This window comes from Fukomys damarensis, unplaced genomic scaffold (assembly GCF_012274545.1).
Source record: "Fukomys damarensis isolate Sample0158 unplaced genomic scaffold, DMR_v1.0_HiC HiC_scaffold_33, whole genome shotgun sequence".
NCBI classification, from domain to species: Eukaryota; Metazoa; Chordata; class Mammalia; order Rodentia; family Bathyergidae; genus Fukomys; species Fukomys damarensis.
The window spans coordinates 25,526,163-25,540,175 of record NW_022900945.1 but is presented as its reverse complement, the minus strand read 5'-3'; the positions used below and the strand labels follow the sequence as shown (position 1 = coordinate 25,540,175).

Below are 14,013 nucleotides of genomic sequence, written 5' to 3'. Positions count from 1 at the left end.
TTTTCCCACCTGGATACGAACTGTGCCAGGCAGCCCTTCCTTTCCCCACTGACCTTACAGTACTTCCACTGTCATGTATCAAATGAATCCACAGATGTGGTGAACCATTCCTGGATCGTGTTTTATGATTCACTTGCCTACGTTTGTGCCAATATGCACTTTAAGTTTTTAAATATCCAAGTCTTAAAGCTTAAGCAAGGAATTATTTTTAGTACTACTTTGACTCAAGTACTTATACATAGAAACAAATTTTTAATGTGATTCTTTTCTACCAGACAAGTTTTATTTTTGAATTCTATTTATTATATTAAAAATTAACTGTCACATTGAAAGTAGCCTTTGAACTTACCTTTCTTTCAGTAATATCATAAACTTTATTGGTTTTGGTAGAAATTTTATATTTCTGTTTTGGTACCTAAAGAAAAAAAAAGTTTAGCTTACAAAAGAATCTGAGTAACAAAAATGAACTTAAGACTCTGTATCACATTTTGGCCAATCCATGTCATTAATAACTTCACATTTCATTTCCTGTTCCTTCTACAAAATATTTTGCTAAATTAAAAAAAAGGCCTACATTTTTTAAAAGTAGTACTTACGATGCCCAGCTTTTTCTGACACAAAGGATAACCACAGAACTTGACAATTGAACGTTCAACCACAACATCGCTATAGTGAGCAGGTGTGATGAACTTCCCCTATAATGAAATCAGAATGGCATTTACTCTCAGATTAATGGAAAAGGTCATATATTAGCACTGTAACCCTTATGAATCTCATCTGAAAATACAGGGACAATAATAGTACTTACTTCCCTGGAGATGGTGGCACACACCTGTAATCCCAGCCTTTGGGAGGCAGAGGCAGGAGAACTATTGCAAGTTCAAGGCCAGCCTGGATTACATAGCGAGTTCAAGGCCTATAATGAACTACGTAGTGAGACCCTTTCTCAAAAAAAAAAAAAAAAAAAAAAAAAAAAAACTACCTCATAACTCTAAGGTTAAAATTAAGAGAAAATAAAGGAAAAGTATATCAAAAATGTCACAGCAGATTGGGCATCTTTGCATATTACACAAAGTTGAAATAAATATGGGGCATCAGGAAGAAGTGGTGTTATAAATATCCCAAAACTAAATAATGACAGTATCTTCTATTTTTAAACAAGTAAATCTCAAAAAATAGAATTTTATCTATTTTTAGAGAATAATTTTTCAAAAAACAAAGCATATACAAGGTGCCATTATGACTCCTGAACAAAATTTTGTGCAAAAATCTTCCTGGTGTTTTAAAAAAATTGTGGAGAATAAGATAAAGGTAATAATGGTAAACTAATACCAATTATATTCTTTTGACATCTTCATGTTTAAATAATCCCAATTCTTGTTTCATAACTTTGAAATCTTTTTAAACAAGGTACTTTTCCTATTCTTATAGGGCCTAACTACTCTAGTGAGAGTGAAAAATTTTGTTTCAAATGAAACATTTCTAGTTTGTTTTCTTTGTTTTTTGTTTTGGGGACACCAGGGATCAAACCTGGGGCCTTGCACTTGCGAGGCAGGCGGCAGAACTACTGAGCCAAATCCCCAGCCCCAGGTCTGCTTTCTTTAATATCATTATATACAGATTCTGATGCAGTTATCTACCAACTTAAAACATATTCTTCTTGCTTAGAAGTCTCTGAACCATATTAAGAATTATTTTTGCAATAAAAGCTGTTTTAATTTTTTCTTAAGGATAATATAAAAGACATTTTGCCATTCATTCAAAATTTTAAAATAAAGAAAAGGTTAAAAAAGTTGTAATTCTGTTCTAAGTCAAAGTACATTTCAAGTATTTAAAACATCCAAATTAATGAAATAACATTAACATCTGCTAAAACAGCAAAAAACAGATGATTAGAAAATTGACAATTGTGATTACTATTGCAAAGGGAGGAAAATCAAGTGACACAGCAGACTAAAAGAACAACTAAGAAATAAAATAAATGTACATTTAAAAAAATTTTTAAATTAAAAATTTATTTCAATTCACAATTATATATATTAATGGGTACCATATAATGTTTACACACACACACACACACACACACACACACACACACACACACACAATGTGGAATGAGCAAATCAGATTATAACACGGCCATTGCCTCACATGCTTCCTTCTTTTAGGTGAGATGATTTAATCTCAGTAATTTTAACATATACATTACTTTTAACAATAGTCATCTTGTGTACTTGTTTTCTCTTTTTTTAATGCATTTTAAAATCATTATACAAGTAATATGGTAATTGCTTATTTCAAAATGCATGATTTAAAGCCAGGCGTGGTGGCACACACGTGATTCCAGCACTCAGGAGACTGAGGCAGGAGAATCTCATGAGTTCCGGCCAGCAGGGACTATATATTGAATTCAAGGCCAGCCCGAACTACATAGCAAGACCAGGTCTCAAATCCATGATTTATACAGCATGTACTGGCATCTAAAGACTGAAAATAAACTTAAGACTTCAATAATACAAAATCATCTCGTTTTGCAGAGATTTAAAGATGTTATACTATAAAACTAATATGTCAATACATACACATTCCATTAAAAATTCTTCTGTGATATTCTCTTCTAACAGTTGTTCAACAATATGCAGAGCTTTTCTTTCAAACTCAATCTTCTTTTTCACAGCTGCTTCTAGTTCTGCTTTCCTAAAATTTTAATAAAAAGTTAATTTACTGTATAAATTTTGTCTCCAACATTCCACATTTTAAAATCCAGCAATAACCTAACAATTATATTTATAGTTTTTGATGCTGTTACCTTTTTTCCTGGTACCCAGGATTGAACTCAGGACCTTGTGCTTGGAAGACAGGCAGGGGCACCACTGAGCTAAATCCCTGGCCCAATGCCGTTACTTTTAACCAATATTTTTCAAAAAAGAAAAAAGCTACTGGCTGAGCACCACCATCGCTCCAGCACCAGGATGGCCTGCTTGGGCCACCACCAGAAGGATAGCCATGCCCTCTCCTGCCGGGCGGAATCACTCCAGCACCAGGAAGGTAGCTGCATGGGCGCCCCTGAACCCCCACAACTCTCAGACCTCCTGATTGTGCCAGTCTTTGGACCCACTCTGCAGAGGCAGAGGTGGTCATAAAGCGTATTTTTCTGACTACCCAACTTTCAAGAAAGGGCCTGGGAAACCTGTAGTAGAACGGTGTGGAGTTCAACCGTTCAAGAGGTTGGGGAACTCAATCTGGGCCTTGCAGCCAGAGGTCAGTCTGCATCATGGGGTTCTGGATCAGCTAGCTGAGATCAGGTGTCTTGGTTCTGCACATGGCTGTGCATGTTGTATGACAGCAGAGATATAGTCTGAAAGAGGCCCTTCAAATCCTTCTTTTTTCTTTCTTTTCCTCATTCCACTCTGCAAATTCTTTCTTTTTTCTGTCCTCTTTCTCCAACTCAGTCTCTTGCTCCACCATATTATCCCTCATCTCCCTTTCTGTTTCTGCTCCTGCCCTAACTCACATTTCTTCTTTTATCATTTTTTTCTCTTTTCTTTATGTTCTTTTCTTCTGTCATTCTACCTCACACAGGGGTCAGTGGTTTCAAGGGAAAGCGAGCCCCTATTACTGTTAAGGGGAAGTATTCTTGTCCTTGTACTTCTACTCTGTCTATCCCTTTCGAAATCAACAGTTTCCTAAATATTGTGTGGTCATTCTATGTCCTCTGGCTGCACTTGAAACCTTCTCCAATTCTTTTACTTATCTACTCCTCTTGTCCTAGCTCTGTCTGAGACCCCATCCTAAATGGTAAATATACTACGTTGAAAAGTTTGTTCACTGCAGACATGTTCTGGACTGCTTCTTGATTTCAATTTAATTCACTTGGTTTAAGGGTGATAGACTAGTGACTATAACAAGTCGTTGGTTTCCAAGTTGTGCTTGATCATATTGTGTTGCTAATTGCATCAGCTGGGATAAAGGATTGTGGTTGATTTGATGAGCTGTTTTCTCTAATGTTATGAAGATGAGAATGTCTGCGGGTTGTTAGAGACCCAGAAGCTAGGACACAACTATATCAGGAAGATTTGGGTGATAACCCAGAGATTAAACCAAGGACAGCCCAACAACAAAAATAAAAATGAGAAAACACTTAAGCAAGACACAAAGACAGACTTCCAGTTCACCAACGGCATGTAAAAGAAGGGCAAATGAGGATGAAAAGTCTGATAGTGAACCACCAGGACAACCTGAACTCAAAGCACAGGAAGTAACAAAACAGATCAGGCTCTAGAAAAATTTAAAACATTAATAATTTCCCAAATAACCACAGAGATGGTGAGCAAAATGAAAGTCATGATTCGAGACTCTAGAGCAGAAACTGACAAAAAAATAGATGAGCTCAGGACCATGACAGAAGCCTTGAAGGCCCAGCATAAGAAAGAAATGGAAACAATAAACACCCAATATAGGAAAGAAATGAGTCGATAAAACAGATTCAAACAGATATCCAGGAGATTAAACACTCTAGTGAAAGTGTACACAATGGAATAAAAGAATGCGAAGAAAGAATCTCAAATATAGAAGATAATGTTGCAGTCAGTGACCGTGAAAAGAGAGGTCTCTTAAAAACAGTAGGGGATCATGAGAAATTGATCCAACAACTCCTAGATGATGCAAAGAAGAATAACATAAGACTGATAGGAATCCATGAAGTAGCAGGAGAAAATACAAATGACTTAAAAAAGCTGTTCACAGAATTAATGACAGAAAACTTCCCAAACAGAAGGGAAGAATTTGACATTCAGATAAGTGAGGCATACAGGACCCCAACTAGCCACAATTAAAAAAAAATCTACACCTAGACATATAATAATCAGGATCCCAGAAATCCAACAAACAACAAAATACTACAAGCAGTAAGAGAAAAGAAACAAATTACATGCAAAGGAAAGCCCATCAGAATCACGGCAGACTTTTCAACACAAACCATTAAGTCAAGGAGAGCCTGGAGTGAGATATTTCAAGTACTAAAAGAAAACAACCTCCAACCTAGACTGATGTAGCCTGCAAAACTCTCTTTCAAAATGGACGGGGAAATAAGATACTTCCACGACAAAGAACACCTGAGAAACTGTATGCATACCAAACCAGCACTACAAGCAATTCTAAACAATATCCTAGAAAAAGACAATGAAGGTAACAACACCATGAGGCCCAACATAGCAAATCAAATAGGCAAGGCAAGAAACTAAAAGGAGGGCTGGGGATTTAGCTCAGTGGTTCCACTGCCTGCCTTGCAAGCACAGGGACCGGAGTTCGATCCCTGGTACAAAAAAAAAAAAAAAAAAAAAAAAAGAAGATGAAAAAGTAAAAAGTCAACAAAAGGCCAATAACATGACAATAATAAGTCAGTACATATCAGTTATAACCATCAATGTCAATGGCCTCAACTCACCAATCAAGAGAAACAGACTGCCAGAATGGATTAAGAAGCAAAATCCAACAATATGTTGTATACAAGAAACACACCTAGTGCAAAAAAATCCCACAGACTGAAAGTGAAAGGATGGAAAACAATTCTCCATGCCACAGGAGCCCAGAAAAAAGCAGGGGTAGCAATCTTATTTGCAGACAAAGTAAATTTCAAACCAAAACTGATTAAAAAGAGGCAAAGAAGGCCACTACATCCTTGTAAAAGGGAAAAATTCAAGAGGAAGAGATGACAATCACAAACATATATGCTCCAAATACTAATGCCCCCAACTATATTAAAGAAATATTAAGAAACATGAAAAACCAAATAAGCACTAATACAATTGTAGTGGGGGATCTAAATACCCCACTTTCACAAATAGATCATCTAGGCCAAAAGTCAACAACAAAATGCTAGAATTGAACCAAGCTTTTGAAAGCATGGATTTTAATTGATGTTTATAGTGTTCCACCCCACAAAATCAGAATATACATTCTTTTTGGATGCACATGGGTCATTCACCAAGATAGACCACATACTAGCTCATAGAACAGGTTTGAATAAATGCAAAAGAATCGAAATTATTCCCTGTATATTATCAGATCATAGTGCAATCAAGCTGGAGATCAACAGCACAAGAAACCATAGGAACTTCACAAACAAATGGAAATTGAACAACACTCTCCTGAACTATCAATGGATCACAGAGGAAATTAGATGATTTTTACAAATAAATAAAAATGCCAATACAACATACAGGAATCCATGGGACACAATGAAAGCAGTTCTATGTGGAAAATTCATAGCACTGAATGCCCACACTAGGAAAACAAGCGAGCTCAAATAAATAACCTAATGATGAATCTTAGACTCCTAGAAAAACAAGAGTAAGAAAAACCCAAAGCTCGTACATGAGAAAAAATTATAAAGAGCAGAAATCAATGCAATGGAAACTAACAATACAAAAAATAAATGAATCGAAGAGTTGGTTTTTTGAAAGAATAAATAAAATTGATAAACTCTTAACTAACCTTATCAAAAAAAGGAAAGAAAAGGCTCAGATCCCTGCAACTAGGAATGAAAAAGATGAAGTCACAACAGATCCAACAGAAATCCAGGGATAATCAACACCTACTTTGAGAACCTGTATTCTAACAAAATGGAAAACACAGAAGAAATGAAGAGATTTCTAGATACTTATGAATTACCAAAGTTGAACAAAGAAGATAAAAACATTTTAAACACCCCAATTAAAATCAATGAAGTTGAAAATGTAATTATTTACCAACAAAGAAATGGATTCACATCAATTTTTTTGATGGATTCACAGCTGAATTTTGCAAGACATTTAGAGAAGAACTACTGCCTTTACCCTTCAAACTTTTCAATGAAATTGAAAGGGAAGTAATACTTTCAAAATCATTCCTGGAAGCAAGTATCACTTTGATTCCCAAACCAGGGAAATATGCAACTAAAACAGAGAACTACAGGCCAATCTCCTTAATGAATATAGATGCAAAAATCCTTAATAAGATAATAGCAAAGAGAATACAGAGGATCATCAAGAAGATCATACATCCTGACCAAGTTGGATTTATTCCAGGGATGCAAGGATGGTTCAACATAAGTTAAGTCAATAAATGTAATACACCATACTAACAGAGTCAAGGACAAAAATCATATGATCCTCTCGATAGATGCAGAAAAAGCATTTGACAAAATTCAACACCCAGTCATGATAAAAACCCTGCAAAAAATTGGAATAGATGGTCTATATCTCAATTTAATAAAGGCTATGAAAAGCCAAGAGCCAACATCATATTAAATGGCCAAAAACTGTAAACCTTCACATTAAAATCAGGAACAAGACAAGGATGCCCACTATCACCACTCCTCTTCAATATAGTTCTGGAATCATTAGCCATAGCAATTAGACAAGAGAAAAAAATTAAAACAATAAAGATAGGAAAGGAAGAAGTTAAATTGTCATTATTTGCTGACGATATGATACTCAACATTGAAGACCCAAAAAAACTGTACCAAAAGACTTCTAGACTTAATTGACACTTTTAGCAGAGTAGCTGGATACAAGGTCAACACCCAAAAATCAATAGCCTTGTATGCAAATGCAAACAGAGTCACTGAGAGAGAAATTAGGGAAACAATTCCTTTCACAATAGCATCCAAAAAAATGAACTATCTGGGAATCAATCTAATGAAAGAAGCAAAAGACCTCTACACTGAAAACTACAGCACTCTGAAAAAAGAGATCGAAGAAGATATAAGAAAATGGAAAGATATCCCCTGCTCCTGGGTAGGAGCATAGTGAAACATAGTGAAAATGGCTATACTACCAAAACTGCTATACAGATTCAATGCAATGCAAGTTGAAATTACAACACTATATTTCACAGAACTAGAAAAAAGAATCCAAAAATTTATTTGGAAGAGACCTAGAATAGCAAAAGCCATCCAAGGCAACAGAGACATGGTAGCGGGTATAACAATTCCCAATTTGAAACTATACTACAAAGCCACTGTGATAACCACAACATGGTACTGGCAAAGAAACAGATCTGTGGATCAGTGGAGCAGATTGGAAGACACAAAAACAAATCCAGATGTACTCAGCTACTTCATCTTTGACAAAGGAGCTGAACATCCTCAATGGAGGAAAGATGATAGCCTCTTTAATAAATGGTGTTGGAAAAACTGGATTTCAACCTGCCAAAGATTAAAACTGGACCCTTATCTTTCACCATGCACTAAATTAAAATCCAAGTGGATTAAGGATCTAAACATTAAAACAGAAACACTAAACTTGCTGGAAGCTAAGTTAGGCAGAACTCTTGAAGACATTGGCATAGGAAAAGATTTTATGAACAAATACTCAGTAGCATGAGAACTAGCAGAAAGAACCAACAAGTGGGATCTCATCTCATTAAAAAGCTTCTGTATTGCAAAAGAAACCATCGACAGAACTAAGAGACAACCTACAATGTGGGAAAAAATTTTTACCAGCTGCTCCTCAGACAAAGGACTACTATTGAGAATATATAAAGAACTCAAGACAATCAGCCCCCCCAATATAAAGACCCAATTCATAAATGGGCATCTAAAATGAACAGACATTTCTCAGACAAAGAAGTAAAAGGAGCAAGTAAATATATGAAAAAATGTTCCACATCACTGGTCATTCAAGAGATGCAGATGAAAACAACACTGAGATTCCACCTCACCCCACAAAAAATGGCTGCTATCAAAAAATCAATCAATAACAAATGTTGGTGGGGTTGTGGGGAGAAAGGAACCCTTCTCCATTGTTGGTGGGATTGCAGACTGGTGCAACCACTATGGAAATCAATATGGAAATACCTCAAAGAGCTGGGACTAGAGGTTCCATTTGACCCAGCCATCCCTCTGCTGGGTATTTTTCCAAAAGAATTAAAAGAATTATACCACAGTGATATATGCACACTGTTTATACAGGCACAGTTTGTAATAGCTAAAACTTGGAAATGACAAATTTGCCCATCAATTGGAAATTGGATTAAGATGTGGTTTTTCTATAAAATGGAATACTACTCAGCCATAAAGAATGAGAAATTAGATTCATTCATGGGAAAATGGATACATATTGAGGATATACTCCTAAGTGAAATAAATAAGTCACACATGTGTAAAAATCGAATAGTTTCTCTGGTGTGAATAAACTATAATAGCACATAAGATCCTAATGATATAACTGGCCATGTGAAATAGGAAGAAAAGGGCTAAAGGTGTAGGGAAAATGAGAAGGGTAGGGGAAAGGTAAAAAGGGAAAAGAAAAAAATATGACAATGAAAAAATGGAAATAAAGTGTTTGTATATGGGGAGGCGAGGAGGGCATAAAGGGAGGACAAGGGGAAAAAATGAGACCTGTCATGTAAAGGAATAAGATCCCAATAATGAATGTAATTGTACTGTATACCTTAAATGTACTAACAAACTCAATAAAGGAAAATAAATAAATAAATAAAATTGCATTATTAAAAAAAGAAAAAAAAGCTACTTTTTGCACTGCATACAGCAAAGATGGCCACAAAGAAGTATTATTTCCAGGTCGAATACCACGAAGCATTTACAAACTCCCACCGGCAAGAAAATGAGGTGAAGGGACAGGGATTTAGCTCAGTGGCAATGCACCTGCCTCACAAATGCAAGGTCTTGAGTTTGATCTCCAGTACTGGGCGGATATTTTGTGTGTGTGTGTGTGTGTGTGTGTGTGTGTGTGTGTGTGATCTAGTTCTGGGCGTATATTTTGTGTGTGTGTGTGTGTGTGTGTGTGTGTGTGTGTGTGTGTGCATATGCATTTACAATCATTTAATAACTATATATGCATTATTTACAATCATTTAATAACCATATATATATACATATATGAACGAAAATTAGGTGAAAAAAACATTCGCTTGTAATTTGTCAATCCCTGTATGTACCTACAAAAAAGCTTTTTCTCTACAAAAAAGCCAGAAATAACAACAGATTAGAAAGGAAGAAAGATGACTTCAAAGTATAAATTTGTTAACAAGTGTCAGAAGTTAACTAATCAGGCTCAGTGGTTTCACCACCTGCCTCATAAGCCCAAGGTTCTGAGTTTGATCCCCGCTACCCACCCCCCAAAAAAGTTAACTGATGGTTCAATTTGATAGAATACAATTATACTTACAAAAAGTGCTTACTATTTTGTCGTTAAGTTTTGTTAAATAACTATACTGACATCAATGAGTGGTTTAGGAAAATAAAAACCTTCCTAGGAGGGTTTGTCCTTGTTACCAATGGGCCTCTGACAACCTCTGCAGGTCCCCACACATTAGGGAACATAAAAGCAGAGACTATCTGACGAAAGGTTAGGACAGTGGTTCTCAATCCCAAATGCCCATTCAGATCACCTGAGATTTTTAAAAACATCATGCCTAGGTTCTACTGAGGCTAATTAAATCAGAATCTCTGAATATGGGGCCTAGGATCCTTATATTTTTTTTGATGTGCTCAGTTAATCAATTTTACTATTCAACAGGGTTGAGAATCACTGTCATAGGACCAAAGATATTAACCATCTTAGTGACTTATTTGCTCCTTTCCTGCACTGGTTACTTCTTATCTACCAGAACTACCTTTGCTGGCCTCCATGTCCTTGACTTGCCTCTTGTGTCTGGGCCTAGAATATCCTCATCTTTTATTCCTGCCTTCAGACTACCAAGACTTCAATTTTTTTCCAGACCAGTATGATTTCCAAAATCAATTTGAAGTTCTGAGAGTTATTCCAACAATCTGTTTTGTAAAATAAGGACATTAAAGCAAAAAGAATTTTAAGACCAGGTATGGTAGTTCATGTCTATAATCTTCGCTACTCAGGAGGTTGCGGTAGGAAGATCCCAGGCTCAATCCCCAGTATTACCAACCAGAAGAATTTCATAACTAATACCTATTTGCCCACTGTTTCATAAAGACTATCTTTACATCAAAGAAGTATGAAAGACAAACATTCATGAAATAGCTTCATGAAAACTTTTATTCTTCTTTTCACTTTGTATCTGCAAATGAAAGCCTGCCATGTAATAGGCATGTAATAGGATTACTATACAACCTGTATTAAGGAATTGCTGACTCAAAGCCATAAGCCATCTCAATCATCTCAGCCACACTTCTTTTGCTATCACAAATGATAACAGGCCGTGTGGGCAATGGGAGCAGATCCCAAACCTTTTTGTCCTCACAAGTGCAAGGTCCTGAGTTCGATCTCCAGTACCAAAAACAAGAACAAAAAAAGAACTGGAACCTTTGCTTGTGTGGATTAAATCTGTCAATTTACCACATTAGGATTAAATCAGCAAATTTTAAAGCATTATTTACAATCATTTAATAACCAACCCACTGCCTTTACATATTTTTTAAAAACTAAGGACTGTTTTATATTTTTGTAAATCTCAATGTCTGTCTTAATAGTAATCAGCTGAATTAAATGTAGACGATATTTCAGATGAAATAAATTTACAGCCACTTCCCTCAACTATTTAGCCGTCCTATGGATGGTTTTATCATCCTGGGAGATCTGCTCAAAAATCTTTAAGCTGGGGCTCGAGCTTAGTAGCAGAGCACTTGTTCAGCATACATGAAATCTTTGGTTCAATCATCAGCACTACACAAATCCAAAAACAACCCAAAAAACATTTGGTATAGCTATATTCCTCAAACTGTACAAAATACAATCTCCACAAGTTTGTGGTCACATTAGTGTTGAAGACAGTTGTAAATCACTGTTGGAATCAATGTTAACTTTATTCTTACCGTAATTCCTAAAGCCAAATCAGTTTATCACACTATTGCATAGGAAATAGTGATTTCCAAAACAGAGCTCAAATTTCACTAGTTTCTGTATTCTTAGTTGATGACCAGTTCTAATGTCTTAAAACTTTTAAAACCTCAATCCCATCACTCAGTTTCTTAAAAGCTTTCTCATTTATACTTAGGCAATCTAAATTTCTCACCTATCTACTGTGTAGAATACTATGTGAACAGAACTCTAACTTCTATGCTCTTTTCTTCCCTTGCTCAGAACGTCACACAGCACCCTAGGCACCTTTCTGTGAAGTCCCCAAGTCTTTTCTTGCCTCAGGGTCTGCACACATACTGTCACTTCTAGCTGGAGGTCATCATTACGTATTGCCTGGTGAACATCTACTTAGCCTTCAGCCTCAGCTTAATGACTACTTTCTCAGAGAAGCCTTTCCCTGAAAAACACAGCCAACTTCCATTGAATTGGGTTTATGTTATCAGTTCCTCCTAACATCATGATCTTTTTCTTTACAGAACTTATTATGGTTTGTAATTATGCATTTGTGTTTAATCAATATTTCTGTTCCACTACACAAGAACTGTGTCAGTTTTGATCAACACTATATTCTTATGGCCTAACCCAAGTCTGGAATATCTTACAATCAGTGAATAATTGTTTTAGGAAAATGAAAAAATTAAAATCACAGTCAATAAAAAATGAATGTCTTCATAGTCATGTCACACATACAGATATATACACATATATCTTGCTCTCCATAGACTTCACAGACTTTTGTGACGAGACAGTATCTAAAAAGGGAAACCCTTTTTAGGAGTCAAGAGATAGCATAGAACAGTTTTTTAAAATTTTTAAATGAAAACCTGGACGTGATGTAGCAAAGAAGAGAAAAAGTTTCTTGGAGCGCTAAAGAGAGAAACTTGGACAGTGAATCTGACATATACAGTAACAAAAACAGAGTGCACCTGCAGAGGTGCCAAAGGAGCACCTAGTTAATTCAGGAATGTTCCCAAAGACACCTTTCTAGTTTTGAATTTCTTAATCTCTAATAATTTTCTTCAAAAAAATAATTGTTTTAAAAACGGATTCAGTTACTAGTATTAGTTAAAATATAAGTGGGTGCAGTTGTCCAAATAGTTCTCATACCTTTTAGAAGCATCTTCTTGTCTCGTGGCTCTTGTTTGTTTAGTACCTACAATTGAAAAAATTAATAGGTCAGGGCAGGAGTGGTGGTGCACATCTGTAATCTCAGCGAGGGGTGGGGTGGGGCTGAGGCAGGATTGTCCTGAGTTTGAGGCCAGCCTGGGCAACGTACCCAGTGAGTTCAAGGCCAGCCTGAACTATACAGCTAGAGCCTGTCTCAAAAATACTAAAAAAAAAAAAAAGCTCAGGCTTACAGAAATGCATCAAGTATAGAATACATTCCTGCCCAAATAACAGACTATTTTGCTCTACATTTCATTTTCAATCCTGTAAGTAAATCTAAATGAAATAGGAATATTTGATTTTTGTAAATTAATCATTCCCAATTTTCCCTGGTTAAAAATGACAGCATCAGATCTTGAATTTTTATCCCAGATGCTTAAAAATCACAGTTCTTAAAAAATTCCCTGACCTGCACACTTTTTGAGTAAAGGTCTCGTGTCTCCCAAATGTTCGCTCCCTGCTGCGAGTCCGACAACCTCAGAAAACTGGACACCTGAATTGCTTTGGAGGAGTCGTCCCAGATGTTCCAGGCAAGTTGCACACGGCCTGCCTACAGTGCCCTGGTCACTTGGGGGTCCCCTGCAGCTCCACTGCCTTTTTTCCCCCCATACCAGGGACCAAAGCCACGACCTTGCGCCTGCAAGGCAGACGCGGCACCACTGAGCTAAATCTCCGGGCCTCCCCTGCCTTTTCCCTAGGAGGCTGTGGCGGCAGCCCACGCTGGGGAAAGTCCCCCTACTCCCCTAAAAAGGCCGAGGGGTCGGGAAGTCTTTCCCAGAAGCGCGCGGACTCCCCCGGGGTGCTTCTGGTGCGCCGGGCTCCTCGGTGTGCGATTCGGTCGGGGGCCCAGTTCGCAGGGTCCAAACGTGAGAAGAGGTCGTTGTTCCTACCTGTAGCCTTCCCGGAGGCGGGGGCAGCTCGGGTCCTGCGGCCCACGCGAATATTCCCGGCGAAGTCAGCCATAGCCAGCGTCATCAGAGGGCCGGGGCTCCGCCTGCGCGCGCGT

At 37.1% G+C, this 14,013-nt stretch overlaps 1 protein-coding gene across 6 annotated transcripts in view; it reads right to left on the bottom strand.

Moving 5' to 3' along the window:
- Nucleotides 1-13,996, bottom strand: part of Rpap2 (RNA polymerase II associated protein 2) — a 91,808-nt gene extending 77,812 nt beyond the window's left edge. For all 6 annotated transcript variants that reach the window (XM_010644920.2, XM_010644918.2, XM_010644921.2 and 3 more), the window contains exons 1-5: nucleotides 13,898-13,996; nucleotides 12,948-12,993; nucleotides 2,583-2,697; nucleotides 597-695; nucleotides 350-415 (exon numbers count right to left, since the gene is read on the bottom strand). In XM_010644920.2, coding sequence (XP_010643222.1) covers nucleotides 350-415; nucleotides 597-695; nucleotides 2,583-2,697; nucleotides 12,948-12,993; nucleotides 13,898-13,982 — 411 coding nt within the window. In that variant the 5' untranslated portion in view covers nucleotides 13,983-13,996. The remainder of the gene's footprint in view (nucleotides 1-349; nucleotides 416-596; nucleotides 696-2,582; nucleotides 2,698-12,947; nucleotides 12,994-13,897) is intronic.
- Nucleotides 13,997-14,013: the final 17 nt, after the last annotated feature.